The sequence below is a fragment of the Erythranthe guttata genome, chromosome 10 (genome assembly GCF_056151865.1).
Source record: "Erythranthe guttata isolate IM_541 chromosome 10, IM_541, whole genome shotgun sequence".
Lineage (NCBI taxonomy): Eukaryota > Viridiplantae > Streptophyta > Magnoliopsida > Lamiales > Phrymaceae > Erythranthe > Erythranthe guttata.
This window is the reverse complement of record NC_142542.1, coordinates 18,505,224-18,525,126: the sequence shown is the minus strand read 5'-3', so window position 1 is coordinate 18,525,126 and position 19,903 is coordinate 18,505,224. Positions and strand designations below refer to the sequence as shown.

The following is a 19,903-nucleotide window of genomic DNA, read 5'->3' as shown; positions in this document are numbered from 1 at the left end:
AAAGTCAACGCTAGAGACCAGCGGTCAACGCCGGAATCTAGCCGGAAAAAAAAATTCAGAAAAAAAAAATTCAAAAAATTATTATTTTGAGGGTTAATGTGATATATTTGTTTAAATCCGGGGTCAATGTGTAATATTAAGAAAGTTAGAGCATAATGGATGGAATTGATAAGAATTATATTATGGAGGGTACTTTAGACAAAAGACATGGGGATGAGTTTATTTGAACGAGTGTTTTTTTTGTGGAACAATGTGCATTTAAGTCTCATGTGATTGACCTATTTGCCATTCGCCCTTTAATATTATAGTAGCATTCTTCCAAGTGCAATGCACGGGATAACATTTTAAAAGTGAAAAAAAAAAGAATTAATACGTGACAATAACAAATATAATAAAATATATATTATACCAAAATAACAAAATTTATTAGTGATATTTAAACTACAATAACAACATTAGCATTCATACAAATCTGATAATACAAACTGATCGGTATAGATTCATGGTGGATTATTTTAAAGAGCTGGGCTGGCCTGATCTTGGGCCTGGATCCGTGAATGAACCTACAAAAAAGAGGAAATATGGACTTAGGTCGGAGTTAGCACTCCGACGACGGCCAAGTCAGTAGCTTATTGAGGAAGAAATTGTATGTGAATATATTGAGTGTGTATATGGTATCATTATTGTTTTTGTTCTATTAAGTCCCCCTATTTATACTAAAAGGGACGGACCCCAAAAACTCCTCCAATCCAATTTACCTGTCCAATCGCTGTAATAAAATATTACGGATTTCAAATGACCTTCAATACCATTTGATCAGTCATTTCGTTACCGGCTGCATCTGTAAAAAGAAGGGAGACATTCCTCTGTGCCTGTCAGGAGATTAGACGTACATTAATTACCCCCACATGCAGCTAGTAGTGATTCAGCGAGTGGAGTCATACGGCTGGCGAAAGGCCTAGCGAGAGGAGCCGCACCTTCCCTGTGGCTCTTTCAGTCTCTCGTCAAAAGAGGTGCTAGCCATCTAGGCCTTCCTTCCTTAGTGGGCTTTCGGAGTCCCCTAGTTTAAATTGGACCATTTGGGCTAGAATTTTGACCTTGAACAACTCATATTATAAACATGTGTTGTTTAATTTAATGATTCTAACATATGTGCCTTATTGTGCAGGTAATTAATTAGATCAACCAAGTTTCATGTGAAGTGTTCGTTGGCTTTGTTGCGTGCACGTGGTTAATCTTATTATAGAAGACTTTTTATTAATCCAGTTTAATTTCATCTTTAATTTGGTTTAAAAACTTTTGACTGTTATGGATGTTATCTTATGTTTATGCTTATGCCAAACTATCGATGCGGGTTGTTATTTAGATTAATGTTATGGATCATTTATTTCTTCTTTTTTTTTCTTTTTGCATTTTGCAAAACTTTAATATAAGAACTATACTTTGGATAATGAAAATGTTGTTATCCATGTTGTATCGATCATAATCCATAATATATAACACATTGATATTCCATTATAAGGAAATTAATTATAATAAAAATAGAGATAATTATGAATGAGAAATAGAGAGAATCTGGCGGGAGATTCAGGAGAGAGAAACTATAATGAGAATAGTATTTGTGTTTCTTTCTAGATTGATTTGTGTAATGGTAAGGGTGAAAGTCGGATGGATCGGATTGAAATTAGCCTTTTTGGAAAATTTCCAAAAAGTTTCGGAAGTACAAAATCAATTCTAATTCCAATTTTAAAATTTTCGGAATCTAAAAATTCATTCCAATTCCAAAAGGCCCGGAAATTTCGGAATTTCGGAAAAAAATCGGAAATCAGACATAAGGTTAAAAATTTCAAAACTTAGCGAAAATTTTCTAAAATGTTCATAATTTTCTAAAAATAAGAACATCCACGTCGATAAAAGTAAAACTAATAACTACTAAATTTCAGTTCAAAAAATAAATAAAAATAAACACAACATAATATCTAATAAAACTTCTAACAACAATTCATTATGTCAAAATCCTAAAAAAAAAATTATAGGTATATTTTTCGGAAAAATAAATATTATATAATATTTATTATTTATAGGTGTGTATTTAGAAAAAAAATTGGAAATTTTCGGAATTAATTTCAGAAATCAAATCAGATCGAAAATCGGAAATTCCAATTTTATTTTATATAATTCCAATTCCAATCCAAAAAAATCGGAAAAATTCAGAAATCATAATTTCGGAAGTCAGAATGAAAAAAGTTGTTCAAAAATCGGAACTTTTCGGATCGGAACCGCCGGAAATTGGAATTTCCGTTCCAACTTACACCCCTAGTTAATGGACTTATTTGAGTTATTTCTGTCTTCTCTGTCCTTTAACATAGGCATAATTTGTCAGTCAAATGTTATATGTCCCATAGCAGCCCTAACATTTCCGGGGATCACAGAGCGATTGAAATGAACAAAGCGGCGAGGGAAAGGTTCCAGCGGACAGTGGCCGTACGTGAAAGCTTTGAAATTATGATTCTGAAAAAGACGGATAACATTTTTTAATTTATTGTTTAGTCCTTTGATTTATAAAAATTTGGAATTTTGGTCCTATTTAGTATTTGATAATATGATTGATTGGTTATAAATTACTGTTGGAAACAGTAATTTAGCAGCCAAGACAGTGATATTAATTAAAATAATTTGTTTATGAAAAAAAATAAGTCAATTAATAGTTCAATTACTGTCGAAAACAGTAATTTAGCAATCAACAGTATTAAAATATTTTTTTTAAGGGAAAAAAAAGTCAACGCCGAAGATCCAGCGGTCAACAACGGTTGACCTACAGAAAAAGAAGTTTTCAAAAAAAAAAAAAAAAGTCAATGTTGGAGAAACTTGTGGTCAAAATTGGTTAATTGGTGAAATTGACTAAATTGAGATGTAAATCATGAAATTGAAGTTGAATTGGGTTTCAAGAATTGAGGGTAACTTTGGTATATATAAAACGGTTTTCCTTATTTGCAAATAATTTTGAATGAGCTAAAAATATTTGAAAGACAAAAAGTTTGATGTCAATTTTGTAAGGGTTAAATACAAAAACACCCATGTACTATGCACTTTGTATCATTTACCCCCTGTACTACACATAAATACAAAAACCCCCCTCACATTGCATTTTTTCCAAAATATGATGAAAATACCCCTACTCAAGCACATATATATATATATATATATATATATATATATATATATATATATATATATATATATATATATATATATATATATATATATATATATATTGAGCCATTTTCCACTATATATTTTACCATTTTCAGTCAAATTTACGTTGAAAATTTTGGTGTTTATACTTTTTTCTCCAAAACATCTAATTGCTTACATTTTTTTATTTTCTAAATACAACCTTTTATTTTTGCCATTTTGAGTTTCTTCATTTTTTTTTCTTAAATGTCTTCCGGTAGTTCAAACATCCTAAGATTACAAACATCTTTACAATCCTATTATTGTTGATAATTTGAACTACCGGAAGACATTTAAGAAAAACATAAATAAATTCAAAATGACAAAAATAAAAGGTTTTTATTCAGAAAATTTAAAAAAGAAATCTAAGTAATTAAATGTTTTGAAGGAAAAAATAAAAAAAGAAAATTTCCCAAGTAAAATTGACCGAAAATGTTAAAAAAGTATAGTGGAAAATAGCTCAAACAAACACTTATATTTATAGGTTTAGCAGGGGTATTTTCGTCATATTTTGAAAAAAATATAATAGTAGGGGGTTTTTGTATTTATGTGTAGTACATGGGGTAAATGATACAAAGTCCATAGTACATGGGTATTTTTGTATTTAACCCATTTTTTAATTATGAGCCCTTGTCATGAACCTCTTTGCCATTAATTAACCAATAAAATAAATTATATATATTTGCTAATTATTTTAACACAAATGTTTTATGGCAATTAGAAATTTTATGTGCTATTAACTCATATTTGTATTTTCCTATCAAAAAAAACTCATATTTGTATTGGTTTTTATTATTTTAATAAAAATCTGAGGATTAAGGAACGGCTATATATCATCAAAAACGAATTAAGTTGCCCTTTCTCATATCGCATGGTGTCAGATCTTTTGCAGCATGAATCTCGCGCTTGGAATGTTGAGTTGTTGAACTCTCCGTATTCTAACAATAAATCGTTTAATGTGATTAAGAAAGTTAATATGCGAACGTAAAGACAGTTAAATCATTCTAATTTTATTTTTTTTGATAAATTAAATCATTTTAAATCATCTTAATGTAAAGATTATTTTATTTAAAACTCTAGAAATAGTAGCTCAGGCCTACAAGGCTACTACAACTGCAGATGTAATCATCACAATCCTCGTGACTTATTATGCAATAAAATAAACAATTAATCCAGATATTTTAATTTACCCCAAACTAAAATTTTCATTCAATGCTATATTAGTCATGCCATGTCAACAGTATAGCTAGTAATTAGTATAAGTACCACTTATGTAAAGATTAACTTTATTACTATAAATAAAAAAAGAGAATTTACTAATTAAAATATAAAATACCGGAATTACCATGAATACTAACAAATCATTCGAGGCCTCAACAATGTCGAATCAAAAAAAATAAGACGTGTCACAATTCATTGTTTTGCTTGAAAAAAAGATTATAAAGGATTAAACCAAGGTTAAGGTATTCCCACCATTATTAATTAAAAGATGTAGAGTCAAAAGACTTGTAGAAAATTAAACTTTGGCTAGATTATAAAGGTTCAGAATATTTGCATGGAGAAAGAATTTACGGGAGCATGCGGCCATGCAGCGTTCTCCTCACTCACTATTTTCAGCCGCTCGTAAGATTAATAAACACATATATGATCGTTTTATTTAGTTTTATTTATAATAGACTAACGTTGCGCATGCGACGTAAAAAAACAGATTTCATACTACGTTATAAGCGTTAACCGATACGAGGCGTTAGGACACAAAGAAGGTTGGATGCTGGAAGTGGAAGTGCCAACTCCTGATAGATAATATTACAAAAAGAGAGGAAAAAAAAAAGACCGTTAGAGAAAAATAGAAAATTTCAAATAAGCAAAAATTGAGGGAAAATATCAAAATTTATGTACACAGTACCTTTGTTGAACAACCATACAGGTTCTGCCTCCAAATCCTGAGCAATCTGAACAAGTGATTACGAAATGGAAAGTAAATAAATATATATATGTATAAATAATATAACAAACACTAGTAATCTTTATATATTTTATAAATATAATTAAAAAAAAAAAAAAACCTGGAGAAACTCGAAATTCCAAATAACATCACGAGCTGACGTCTCTTCCCATGGCCCTAACGTATAGAAGTTGATATTGAGTATGACAAGCATATAATGCAGTCTCCCATTTCTACACTTAAAGAAAAGATACGAAAAACTGAAAAGTCTCGTGAATATTGTTAAGTGATACCTGGAAATCTAATAAATCCTGGTTTCAATATTTTCACCATCTCAAAAGGATCTCTGCGGAAAACATGTCCCTGTCATCAAGAGAATAGCATCTGAGACATTTGGATATATATATATATATATATATATATATATATATATATATATATATATATATATATATATATATATATATATATGTTTTAAGTAATAATAAAAAAAAAAAATAATCGGCTAATCAAAGATTACGGTCTATGGCATATCTCTTGCAAGAGACTACTAGCAGCTTGATGGTTATAATCTTTGGCATAAATAATAAATGTACGAGTGGAAAGTACCGTTGTGATAAGATATTTATCTTGATCAAGATGGTCATCGGTGAAGTTGAAGGCCGCCACTTCAACGTGAGGAGGGATATTATTACCAAGTGGTTCAAGAGATGAAGATATAGTCATGCCTTTTGGCAGCAAAGCCAGCAAAGCCTCCAAAACCTGCAAAGAATGCAATACGCATTATGTCTATGTACGTACGTAAATACACTATAGATACACACAACGTACACCAACGTAACATATATTTTCCTTTGCATTAATTCATGTTCATTTCTCTATAGATAGCAGTAGGAGATATGGTTTCAGTAAGAGGAAAACAGAACACTCATCAAATTCCAAGTCAAAAAGCACTACTAAGCTAAAAAAACGAAAGCAGATCGATCAAGTGAAATACCTCGTTGAGTTGCCAATAATCATAAAACAAAGTTCATTTGTATCTCACAATTTCAAAAGCTAAGAGGAAAACAGAACACTCATCAAATTCCAAGTCAAAAAGCATACTGAGCTAAAAAAACGAAAGCAGATCGATCAAATGAAATACCTCGTGGAGTTGCCAATAATCATGAAACAAAGTTCATTTGTATCTCACAATTTCAAAAGCTAAGAGGAAAACAGAACACTCACCAAATTCCAAGTCAAAAAGCACTACTGAGCTAAAAAAACGAAAGCAGATCGATCAAGTGAAATACCTCGTTGAGTTGCCAATAATCATAAACAAAGTTCATTTGTATCTCACAATTGGAAAAGCTAAGAGGAAAACGGAACACTCACCAAATTCCAAGTCAAAAAGCACTACCGAGCTAAAAAAACGAAAGCAGATCGATCAAGTGAAATACCTCGTTGAGTTGCCAATAATCATAAAATAAAGTTCATTTGTATCTCACAATTTCAAAAGCTAAGAGGAAAACAGAACACTCACCAAATTCCAAGTCAAAAAGCACTATCGAGCTAAAAAAACGAAAGCAGATCGATCAAGTGAAATACCTCGTTGAGTTGCCAATAATCATAATACAAAGTCAATTTGCATATCACACTTTCAAAAGCGAATGTCGTCCTCAACCTCTTACGCTGGTCACGGTATTGTTTGGCAGCTGCCTGAAAAACAGAATCAAAATACAAGATATGATGATACCTATTTAATTTGCAGCATACATTAACTGAAAGAAGATACCAGATCTATATCAATCAATTAATGTAGGTGCAACCCTTGATCATCATCTAAGAATTGAGAAAGTTAATTTGATTCAGTTGAATACCACTTTTCGTTCAAGTATCCAAAACCTCTACAAACTAGAAATGCAACCAAAAGCCCTAGAAAACAACTAAGATCTGAATTCATTCACACAAACAGGAATTTGTATCAGATTTCAAACACAAACGTATAATATTTGACAACATTTACTGGAAAATTTAACTAGCTTCACATATAAGCAAACATAATAATCATATAAAATAAATGCTATTACCAATTGTTGGAGAGTTGCAAAATATTTCTTCGCTGCAGCCAAAGGATCGTATGCCGGAAGCGGAGGCGGCGGAGGCGACGGCGGCGGCGGTGGTGGTCCTGCCGGTGGCGGAGAAGGCGCTCCGGCGAAATAACTCGTCGGAGGCTCTGCGATCGTAGTCCTAGGTTGTCCCACCGGGAGCTGTTCCTGCTGGTGAGCGTTGTGCTCGGGATATGCTAACCACAGGTAGCCGCCGACGGACAGGAGTAGTAAACCGACCACCATTGAAGCTACGTACACCCACACGGAGATTCTGATCGACGGCGCCGTCTCCGACACCGTCTGGATTGCCGGAGCCTCCGTCTCCAACACCGTCGAAACGGCCGACTCCGTTTCCGACGCCATATCCGTCGCCGTCTCCGGCAACGGCGCCTCAGATGGCGGCGGCGTACGGAATCTCCTCCACCATTCACTCAGATGAGGATTAATAACCGGGGATGTAAAAATGGTGGTGCCGCCGCTCCCAATTCGACCCCACATTTGAATTGCAGAAGAAGAAATGAAACGAGGAAGAAGGAAATGAAGTGAAGACTGAAGAAGACGAAGTGCAAAAAGTGTGTGCGTACGGAATGAATGGCAATTACACTTATACCCTTTTCAATGGGACTTATTATTGCATAATTGCATTTCTTGTAGAACGAGAACTAATAGCCTTTAATCTAGACCATTAATCTATTATTATTATTATTATTATTATTATTATTATTATTATTATTATTATTATTATTATTATTATTATTATTATTATTATTATTATTATTATTATTATTATTATTATTATTATTATTATTATTATTATTATTATTATTATTATTATTATTATTATTATTATTATTATTATTATTATTATTATTATTATTATTATTATTATTATTATTATTATTATTATTATTATTATTATTATTATTATTATTATTATTATTATTATTATTATTATTATTATTATTATTATTATTATTATTATTATTATTATTATTATTATTATTATTATTATTATTATTATTATTATTATTATTATTATTATTATTATTATTATTATTATTATTATTATTATTATTATTATTATTATTATTATTATTATTATTATTATTATTATTATTATTATTATTATTATTATTATTATTATTATTATTATTATTATTATTATTATTATTATTATTATTATTATTATTATTATTATTATTATTATTATTATTATTATTATTATTATTATTATTATTATTATTATTATTATTATTATTATTATTATTATTATTATTATTATTATTATTATTATTATTATTATTATTATTATTATTATTATTATTATTATTATTATTATTATTATTATTATTATTATTTTCATCTCTAGTCAATTTACCTAATATTTCTTTTTTTAAAAGGTAAATTTTCTGTATTAAAGAAGCATTGCAATGAGTGTTGAGCTAAATCCATAAGTTTAGCTTGCCATTCAGCCATAAATATATAGTTGTACTAATTGTATTTTAGTAAATATTACTTTCGGGGTCTCCATATTATATTTTTTTCTTTTAATACTATGTAAAAACTATGTGAACAATTCATCAAAGACGAATTAAGTTACGTTGGTCAAAAAATATATATTTAAATAGACAGAAGACATAGTTTAATGAAGTCCAAAACCACTTAAATCTAAATCGGTCAAAATAGCTAAGAGCAACTTCAGCGGATAATCAAACATGATATTCAAATCTTTAACCATCATTTACATACTAAAAAATAGATTTTTTTTACTCAAATGGGATTAGCAAATTAAGGTTTTATTTTGATAATTCTATTCTTGGGATGTAAATATACAATCTGAAAATTGAGTTATAAAAAATGTAATTATCTAAACATCCAACAAGTTAACATGTGGCAATTACAAATAAAATTACCCATAAACATTCAATTAGTAATTAATTTGATAACCATGGTTGGAGTAGATAAATTTTAATTAATATTAAAATATTATCTCAAATATCAAATAAATATTTGATAGTTCACTTTTAATATTTACCATTGGAGTTGCTCTAAAATTGATTAATGTTCCACTGTGTTAAATTCAAAAACAAAAGTATAATTACTAAAATCTTTTTTATTTGTATGTTACATGGATTAAGATGTTATTTTAAATGTGTTTTTGTCCATAAGTCCCCAACCAAGCATCTTTATTATTTTAAGTTTAGGTGCTATATCTCTTTCACCAATAAGCCCATCCCATTAATATTTATTATAAATAAAGGAAACATTCATGTATAAGATTTTACCCTCAACCCTTTATACCCAATTTTATAATGGTAACCCCAACTTAATCAATTTTATCCACAAAAATCCAATTTTGACCACAAAAATTCAATTTTGACTTTTTTAAGGATACTTTAATATGCTCCAATTTCATCCTTAACTTAATTTATTCTCAATTTGACTCCAAATTTCGCAAATTATTCAATTTGGACCCAAAACTTTTTTTTTCAATTTTTTTTTCAAAAATAAAATTTTTGCCGCTGGATTCGGCGTTGAGTTTTCAATTTTTTTTTTCGCCGGTTTTCGGCGTTGACTTTTTTTTTTCTTTTTTTTTTCTTTTCTTCCGGATTTTTTCGCCGGTTTCCGGCGGTCTTCGGCGTTGACTTTTTTTAGTGTTTTTTTAAGGTTTTTTTTTTTTTTTGTTTTTTTTTTAAGTCCGCCGCTAAACGTTGACCGTAATTGTGTTGTCACTGACAGTAAATTAACGTAATTATACTGTCAATGACAGTTAATGAACGTAATTGTACTGCCATTGACAATACATTTATGTAATTGTTCTGCCGTTGACAGTAAATTACCGCAATATTATTATTTTTTGTTATTTTTTAATTTTTTTTGATTTGTTGACAAGTCAACGTAATTATATTACTGTCATTGACAGTAAAATAACTGTAAACACAATAATATTACTGTCAACAACATCAATATTATTATTTTTTTGGATTTTTTGTTTTGTTTAGAGTTATTCACGGACTAACGTAATAATATTACTGTCTATTATTGTAATATTACTGTAAACACAATAATATTACTGTAGTTGACGGTAATATTACTGTTGTTATAGTAATATTGTTGTCAACCACATCAATATTATTATTTTGTTTGGATTTTTTTGTTTGTTTGAGTTATTCACGGAGTAACGTAATAATATTGCTGTCTATTATTGTAATATTACTGTGGTTGACGGTAATATTACTGTTGTTATAGTAATATTACTGTCACTCACAGTAATATTAATTCTTTTGACTTTTTATTGTGTTTACATTTGTTAAACGGTCAACATAGTAATATTACTCTATTACACAATAATAATGAGTTTTGTTGTGTTAATTACTGTGCTAGAGATTAATATAGCAATATTACTGTGTTAAACTGTAGTTTAGTTAATTTTACTGTGTTTAACAGTAATATAATTGATATTACTGTCAATCACAGTAATATTGTTGTTTAAACGAAAAAAAAAGTTACAGAAAGAAGGAAAAGAAAAAAAAATCGAAATAGTCAACGCCGGAATCCGGCGGGAAAAATAAATTTTGAATTTTTTTTTTTTTTTTGAAAAAAAAAGTTTTGGGTCAAAATTGAAAAATTTGGGGTCAAATTGAGGTTAATGATGAAATTGGAGCATATTAAAGTATGATGGGTTATTTTAGTCCTTTACAAAAATCTGAACCACGTGTGAACTTATTGGTAAAGGAAATTTTTGTCTGGATCTCTTTATGAATAAGTACGGGCTTATTTGTAATAACCCCTATTTTCAAATCTGGATCAGCGTGGCATCACTAATAAAATAAATCATTAACCAAGTTGCCTGGCCCATCAGTTAAATAGTGCAACAGTGCACTCGGCTGCATTGGATTTGTGCCCCCAGAGCTGAGGATCTTCGTCCATTCTGGACTTGGGGTGTACTCCATCATTACCCACCGTAAGATGAAAATCGGAAACTGCCACCGTTGGATTATAACCCGAGATTTGGTGGGTCACAAAACGGGTTACGGCAGCCGGTTGGGCATCTAAGTATTCAGTACGTTCCACCATATTAAATTTGATATTAAAAAATAATTCTGATAGTTCCTATTACTTTGAGATTTTCATTAAATAATTCTTTTGTTGTAATTTGCATATTGTATATTGCTAATAAGTTGGACTATATTAGTTTTTATTCAACTTATCAAACAAAAACACAATATATATGAAATTTCCGAGGATTACCATTAATTCCGAATAATTTCAGGTACATTTTCAAAAAAAAAATCGCAATTGTAATTCTTTTGTAATTTCCGATTTTCCGATATTACCAAAATTTCCATAATTGGAAAAGTAATTTCGAATTCCAAAAATTATAGAACTGGAATAGAAAGTTCTATTTGATTTATGAAAAAAAAAAATCTCGAAAGACTAGTTTTCGATTTTATCCATCCGACTTTCACTGTTACACGAAACCATATCTGAAGAGAAACATCTATTTTTTTTCTAACTATAGGAGTCTAGATGTAATTTGATCTAACCTCTTGGAAGGTATATGTCATTTGCGCAAAAAAAAAAAAAAAAAAAAAAAAAAAAAAAAAAAAAAAAAATTTTAAGCTATGTAGCAAGGATACGAAAACAACATATCCAAAAAAAATTAAACTCTTACGCTATGTAGCACAAACATGGAAAACCGATTATATGGGAAAACAAATAATGGGGAAACGATAAATCTAAACAATTGGGATACTGGAGCTTAGAGAGAACATGTGAATATTAAAATTATAGATGTATATTTTTAAATATGATATTATATATATATATATATATATATATATATATATATATATATATATATATATATATATATATATATATATATATATATATATAAAGTTTTTATTTATATATAATTTTTTTTTTTTGTATATTTTCATACAAACATATTCAAAATAAATTTTACTATCAACTATCAATTTGCAATTTGATCACTGAATAGTGTAAATACTTGGGGAAGCAACAAAAATATTTGAAAATTTGCTATTCAAGTATGTTTTTAACTTTTTAGAAATTGCAAAATGGCCCATAAAGTGTCCATGTGTCCTCAAATGTATGACACAAAACGTGTTCGAAATGCAAAACCATTAGAAAATTGAAATTTTCGTGCTACGTATCTCTTAAATCATTCGAGCATCATCCCTGAACAAATAAATTTTGGAATTTAATTAAAAAAAATGAAATTCGTCGATTTTGAAAACTAATATACGAAAGTATGATAAAATCCATCTTGAAATAAAAGGAGAAAATGTTGCCTAATATGGTACACGTATGATGTATCGTATAGGTGCTACTTCTAATTTACAAATTTTGTTATTAATTCTCAAGAAATATTAAAAATTAAAAAAAAAAAAAAAAAAAACTGATGATTTAATATTTTGTAGAATAGTTTTACAAGGTTTGCCTGCAACAGAACTACTTCAACGACATGTACCTAGTATATATGAGACATAGTTTATCGCACAACAAGTTGCACCCAAATATTTAATTCTAGAGTGAAGCAATCATCAACAATGAAACCCTGCAAGTCATCAAGTGTAATGAATTCCAATTGTCCCCAAGTCCCGGTCGAAGATGTAAACCATTCAGTCACTGCAACAAGGAAACCAATTATCAATGTTAATATTACAATTACACATACATACTTCTAATTCATCCATCTTTGTTTGTATAACGAACCGACATGCATTTTGCAAGATCAACAAAGTTTATGCATTTTCTAAAATTATTAGGGTTTTCAAGAATATCATCTTTTTTGAAATATTTAGTTATAGATGAAAATTTAAGTAATCATCAATTAGAAAGTAATAGGAACACAAAAATGATTTACAAACAAGTGCAAATATACAACTTACACTTTTCAGTGTTGTGGCAAGCATCAGAATCGGACCTGCCTTTTATGCTCACGTTAAACCATACCTTCACTTGTGTAAGATCATCAAAATTTTTGGCACTATCACATGACAAAAATACTGACATTGCACGACCTTTTGAACTACGATATCCATTTGGATATAGCATAATCTTCCTGAGTTGGAAGAAGATAAACTTAAATAAGAATAGAAAGGCAAGTAAACCTGACGAAAATAATTGAAAGATAACTATACCAATCGAAACTTCTTATGGTGAATTCTTCAGAAAACCAAGGATCATTTCCCAATTTAGAGAACCCTTCAATCTTCCATTCACGTTTTTGTGGCGATTTTGTAGGTCTATGCAGAGTTATACTCTCAGTGACTCGTTGTTGTCTTTTGCAGACAAATACTTCAGCCCCAAGAACCAAGATGTCATGAACGAGATATCCATTTGATTGATCTCTCAGTTTTTTCTTACAGATTAATTTGGGAAATCCCCACTTAGTCTGTGTTTCATTGAAACGTCGCCAATTTACTGGCCATGTTCATAAAAAAGAAAGCGTTAGAAAGCATAGAGCCGAAAATAAGAAATAAATATGTTCGTGTATACCTCGATAACCTAGATATTTGTCCGAGATCTGATTGTAGAGAAAGATGGTGAAGATTGCATCAATCTCCCAATCTACAGGTAATGAGCTAGTGTCAGCCATGGCTAGGTATACGGAAACATGATTGCCTTTATCTTGGCTCTCGTTCCCATCGGGATAGATTATGAGTCTCCTGAACAAATGCACCATGATAAAAAAATGCTTCACACATCACATATTTATTGAGTTGAAATTAACAACTTCATCCGATATTATTATTATTATTATTATTTTTATTTTTTAAATTTATGACGAAAAGGTGAAGAGTCGGACTAATACGAGAATGAGTTGGACTATATAATAACATTGGGCAAACTTCAAGATCGAACTTTTATCTAACCGGGTCATTGTATGCTTCATTTACACTCTTCACACAACAAACACAATTCATAAAATCATAGGGTTTGCACCAAAGACAAAATAGTCTTCATTTATTTTACCATTTGTAATCTCCGGATTCGAATACTCTTGTTTCGTACTTTTCAATCCCGTACTCGGAAAGCAAGGAGAATGATTCGATTTTGGTCAGGAAGTGAGGCGAAATGTGTTGTCTTGTTTCCGCGGTAAATTCTGGAAAAAGGAAAACAATCACACAAAAGTTTGATGCGCAAAAAAATCGTATAAACATAAATAAAAACTACATAGTGTATATTTTGGTAGCAAACCCTCACCACCATCCGAAGAGTCTTGATCGTAGTCGATTGAGTTGCACCAAATCCATTTTAAAACCTGTTTTTTAGCTGCGATTAATTTTCTTTTCTGAGAGTTACCGAGTAAGAAGTAACCTATACAAAGTCCCACCGAAGAAACCACCATTAATTTCTTCATTTTTTCGCCGCAAGAAATTAAAAGTAGCCCTAAAACCCTAATACAGACCCCAAAAACCCTAATAGTAGAACCGTATTATATAACCTGCCTTGGCACGCAATACAACTCGATTTCTTTCCCTACTCGGATATTGTAAATTTGTCTTTTAATACTATGTAAAAATTATGTTGAAATATGTGAACAATTTATAAAAAAAACAAATTAACTTGGTCAGAAATATATTTAAATATATAAAAAGACATTTTAATGAGCCAAAACTATTTAAATCGGTCCTCTCAAAGGAAAAAAAAAAATAAAAAATATTTAAGTCAGCCAAAAATCAAAATAGGTAATTTTTTTTTTTTTTTAAAACAATGTTAATTTGGGCAAAAGAATGGGTCAAATCAGTCATGAGTAGAAGATAATTGGTTATAGAAAAATCCATCTTCAGTCGTTTAAAATCATTTCCAGTTGAGTTCATTTAAAATCCATTCACTTCAAATGCGACCTCAAAGTATATGATATTTTTTATGTTGATTTTATTTTAAAAAAAGATTTACTTATTATGTTCATTGTACTATTTTTTTTTTTTTTTTAAAGAAGTAAATTGTCTTTGAAGGTCAAAACTCAAATTTGTAATTATGCTCAAATGTTATTCAATTGGGGTGCAATCGAATGTTAGAATTTCAAATTCATAATAACAAATCAGTTGAACTTATTTGGATCGAGTCATTTAACAAATAATTTAAAATCCATAGGTCTCATTTTTTAGTTAATTTTTGAAATATTTTCTACAAGAACTATTTCAAATTCTCGATCAATAAAATTCCCAATTTAAGGTTTGAAGCTCCGTATTTCTACAATCTAAAAAAAATTCCAAGTAAAAGAAACAAAGTATATAACTTATTGCACAACAAGTTGCACAAAAATGTCCACTTCTAGAGTTAAGCAATCATCAACAAGGAGGCCCCGTAAGTCATCAAGTGCCACGAATTCCAATTGTCCCCAACTCTTAGTCGAAGATGTAAACCATTCCGACACTACAATAAGGTAACAAAATCCAATTTGCAACATCAAAGAAAGTATTAGGGTTTTCAAGAAAATCAATTTTGAATTCTTTAGTTATAGATGAAAATTGAAGTAATAAATTAGAAGAAAAATAAAATTTTATAAACAAGTGCAAATATGTGGAGGCACCACCGTATATATATACAACTTACTTTTGCTAGAGTTGTGGCGAGCATCAGAATCGGACATGCCTTTTACGCTTACGGTATACTCAGCCTTTACCTTTTGATGAGCATCAAAACTTTTGGCACTAACACATGACAAAAACATTGACATTGCACGACCTTTTGACGTGGAATATCCATTTGGATATAGCACCATTTTCCTAAGTTGGAAGAAGATAAACTTAAATCAGAATTAGGAAGAGAAGTAGATTTGACGAAAATGATCGAAATAGCACGATACCAATTGACATCTCTAATGGCGAATTCTTCGGAATACCAAGGATCATTTCCCAATTTAGAGAACCCTTGAATCTCCCATTCATGTTTTTGTGGAGATTCTGTAGGTTTATGTAGAGTTACACTCTCAATGACTCGTTGTCTTTTGCAGACAAATACTTCAGCTCCAAGAACCAAGTTGTCATGAACGAGATATCCATTTGATTGATCTCTCAGTTTTTTCTTAGAGATTAATTTGGGAAATCCCCACTTGGACTTTGTTTCATTGAATCGACGCCCATTTACTGGCCAAGTTCATAAAGAGAAAGCGTTAATTAGAAAGCATATGTAGAGCCAAAAATAAGAAATAAATTTGTTCGTGTACCTTTATAACATAGATATTTGTCTGAGATCTGATTGTAGAGAAAGATGGTGAATATCGCATCAATCTCCCAATCTACAGGCAACGTGCTAGTGTCAGCCATGGCTAAGTATACGGAAACATAGCTACCTTTATCTTGGCTCTCGTTTCCATCAGGATATATTATGAGTCTCCTGAATAAAATGCAACGTGATGAAAATGCACTTCAAACACAACATGTTTATTGAGTTGAAATTAACAACTTCATCCAATATTTGATTACATGATTTATTTAACTGATTGATTAATTAATATTATTATTATATTTCATTTTTCGGCAAAACGAAAAGATATGGAATTGAACTAAAATAGAAAAATTGGGCAATACTCACCGAAACCAAAAATAATTCCTCACTACATGTCATCGAGTCACGAACAAAAAACAGACAACGGTGACATAGACAATATTTAAGCATCAAATTATGACAAGAAAGAAATAATTGATCATAGACAATACTTGAGCATGAAATTATGACAAGGAATAAATAATTGATCAATTAGTAAACTATGTTAAGAAACTTAATCATATATAACAGTTTGTCTAACCTTAATTTGTACTAGTCAATAACAATTATTATATGTTTGTTCAGTAATACGACATATGAACCATGATAATTAACAACATACCATTTGTAATCCCCGGATTCAAATACTCTTGTTTCGTACTTTTCAATCCCGTACTTAGAAAGTAAGGAGAAACATTCAATTTTGGTCAGGAAGTGAGGCGAAACGTGTCTAAATTCTTCTGGAAAAAAAAGTAAAGGCAAAACAAACACACAAGATCAGTTGATGCGGATTGTATTCGTATAAACACTACATAGTATATATATATTGGTAACAAACCCTCGGCATCCGAAGAGTCTTGATCGGCCGTTGACCATGGAACGGGGTTTATTAGTGCCTTGAAGCAGTCGATTGAGTTGCACCAAATCCGTTTTAAAAACTGTTTTTCAGCTGCGATTACTTTTCTTTTCTGAGATTCGTCGAGTGACAAACTCAGGCAATAACCTATACCAAGTACCACCGAAGAAACCACCATTAATTTCTTCATTTTTTGCCACAAGAAATTCAAAGTAGCCCTAAAACCCTAATACGTACATACACCAAAAACCCTAATAGTCACAAAATAAAATACCCTAGAATTTCCCTATATAAGATATAAACTACTCGATTTCTTTTACTCGCACTAAAAACTTATCTTATCTTGATATTAGCTTTTTAAAAATTTATACATGATTTGTTGTGTTTTGAGAATGCAAAGTGTTATTAATTTTTTTCGAGCGTGAAAAGTGTAAAACAACAAATAATATATTTCAAGGGTGCGAAGTGGAAATAACCCATATAAGATTAGCATAACATCACTGATTAAATAAATAATTAATTAAGTTGTGGGCTAAAAAGGCCCTCTATAATCTTTCAAAATGGGCCCACTCAATATTAAAAAAAAAAATCTGGCATATTAGCAAAACAGGCCCAAGAAACTTCACCGACTTATGATTGCAACAATGCACTCGGCTGCATTGGATTTGCGCCCCCAGAGCTGAGGATCTTCGTCCATTTTCATCTAAATACTACACGTGGCTTAGCAGTAGTGGAATCCGATTACGTGTTTTAGACGGATTAAAATCACAACCTATGCATTAGCAATGGGGTACGGGTTTGCCGGGTTTTAAACCCGGAACCGATCGGTTTGTGACTCCTTTGGGTCGGGTAATGAGTGAGTTTAATTATCTAGAATTAGATGGTTCTGGGTCGGGTTACGTGCACTAGCGAAACCAGAATTTTAAGTTTGTGGGGATCAATACATTAAAAAATTTATAAGAGGGGGATAATGCTAATTATATACGATTTTTTTTAGATCCTTACATCAAAAAATAGGGATTCGAGAACTCTTTGGGGGCCATTACCCTCTCTGGTACTATGTTGGCTCCGCCATGTTGAATGACCATCTCAACCAAAAGCTTTTGGGGGCCATTACCCTCTCTGGTACTATGTTGGCTCCGCCATGTTGAATGACCATCTCAACCAAAAGCTTAAGATGTTAGTGAAATGTATCATTTAATATTAATATCTCCAATATGCCCCCTCAAGTGCAGGGGAATTACATTTGAAGCCTTGCACTTGAAATATGTTTAAATGGGTGGCTGTGGGATTCGAACTCAGGACTTTTCATTTGGCCTGGCTCTGATACCATGTTGAATGACCATCTCAACCAAAAGCTTAAGCTGTTAGTGAAATGTATCATTTAATATTAATATCTCCAATACGCCACTGGTTACGTGTCTTATTAGCATTGAAATATAATGCACTTTCTAGAAGTGTATCCACATACATGTATAATGTATGATATGATACATGAAATAGGTAAGTACGTGAATCCTCAGATACATATATAACTGCGATTCATGATGAGTATTATTTATTATGATGCATGTACTACTTATGCCTAGATTAGATTAAATATGAAGAAAGAGATACATACTCCTCAAGTATTTCCTTGTTGATCGTGTTCACTTATTTTCCCCAAAATATTCAACAATTAGAACCGATCGAGAACCAACAAGTATATATATAAATGATTCTGATTTGATTTATTAAACTTTCAATTTCCATAATGTCTATTCTCATTTATCGACCTTACACCGTTTCATTTTTTCAAATCTCATTTCTCGCAAGTCGTATCTATCGCTTTTCGACCACAGTTAGTCGTCTTACCTCTAAACCTTTATTTATTATAAAAGTTAAATGTAATTAATTATAGGGTAAATTACAACCACCCTTGAGGTATGGTCAAATTACAAAAACCCCCTTCTATTTTGGGTAATTACAACCATCCCCTCAACTATAATTTTTTTTTACACGTCCACCTTTGCGGTTTCAAATTTAGTGGAATCTTCTAAATTATATGAAATATTCTCAACGTTGTACCTGTTTTATCCCATTCGAACTTCATATTTTGAAGTTAGATGATCATAAGATATGGTTTTTGGCTTGTATAATATCAGGTTGTGGTGCAACATAAACTGTATTTATGCACAAAACAAGTACAAACTAGAAAAAATTACACGTAAACTAGAGGATTATGTTGAATTTGACACATAAGGATGTATATGTAATTATTCAAACATGAGGAAGTTTTTCGTAATTTAACCATACATCAATGGGTGGTCGTAATTTAACCTTAATTATGTATTTTAATTATTCACTTTAGACTAGGGCTGGGACTGGGTTGGGTCGGTCGATTACCAGCCTAAAAACCGACCAATCCGTCAAACCATTTTTGCTAAAATTTGAAAACCGTTGCCGACCCAACCTTTGTGGGTCGGTTGATGGTTGACAACCGAATATTTGGTTTCGGAATGGGTCGGTTGATGGTTTATACCCGCAACCTAG

At 30.7% G+C, this 19,903-nt stretch overlaps 3 protein-coding genes across 3 annotated transcripts; all 3 read right to left on the bottom strand.

Annotated features, from left to right (window-relative positions):
• Positions 1-4,740: 4,740 nt before the first annotated feature.
• On the bottom strand, positions 4,741-7,888 carry LOC105959909 (uncharacterized). The gene is made up of 7 exons (XM_012984070.2): positions 7,249-7,888; positions 6,767-6,877; positions 5,789-5,941; positions 5,473-5,542; positions 5,301-5,356; positions 5,141-5,186; positions 4,741-5,027 (listed from the first exon to the last, which is right to left on the bottom strand). The coding sequence occupies exons 1-7, from the start codon at positions 7,765-7,767 to the stop codon at positions 4,951-4,953; spliced, it is 1,032 nt and encodes a 343-aa protein (XP_012839524.1). The 5' UTR covers positions 7,768-7,888; the 3' UTR covers positions 4,741-4,950.
• A 4,798-nt stretch (positions 7,889-12,686) lies between these two features.
• Positions 12,687-14,698, bottom strand: LOC105959925 (MATH domain and coiled-coil domain-containing protein At3g58410-like). The gene is made up of 6 exons (XM_088824431.1): positions 14,506-14,698; positions 14,275-14,404; positions 13,798-13,967; positions 13,440-13,722; positions 13,188-13,360; positions 12,687-12,924 (listed from the first exon to the last, which is right to left on the bottom strand). The coding sequence occupies exons 1-6, from the start codon at positions 14,660-14,662 to the stop codon at positions 12,788-12,790; spliced, it is 1,050 nt and encodes a 349-aa protein (XP_088680557.1). The 5' UTR covers positions 14,663-14,698; the 3' UTR covers positions 12,687-12,787.
• A 759-nt stretch (positions 14,699-15,457) lies between these two features.
• LOC105959908 (MATH domain and coiled-coil domain-containing protein At3g58410-like) lies at positions 15,458-17,673 on the bottom strand. The gene is made up of 6 exons (XM_088824775.1): positions 17,354-17,673; positions 17,138-17,255; positions 16,475-16,644; positions 16,115-16,394; positions 15,862-16,034; positions 15,458-15,681 (listed from the first exon to the last, which is right to left on the bottom strand). Exons 1-6 carry the CDS (start codon positions 17,559-17,561, stop codon positions 15,545-15,547), a joined length of 1,086 nt encoding a protein of 361 aa, XP_088680901.1. The 5' UTR covers positions 17,562-17,673; the 3' UTR covers positions 15,458-15,544.
• Positions 17,674-19,903: the final 2,230 nt, after the last annotated feature.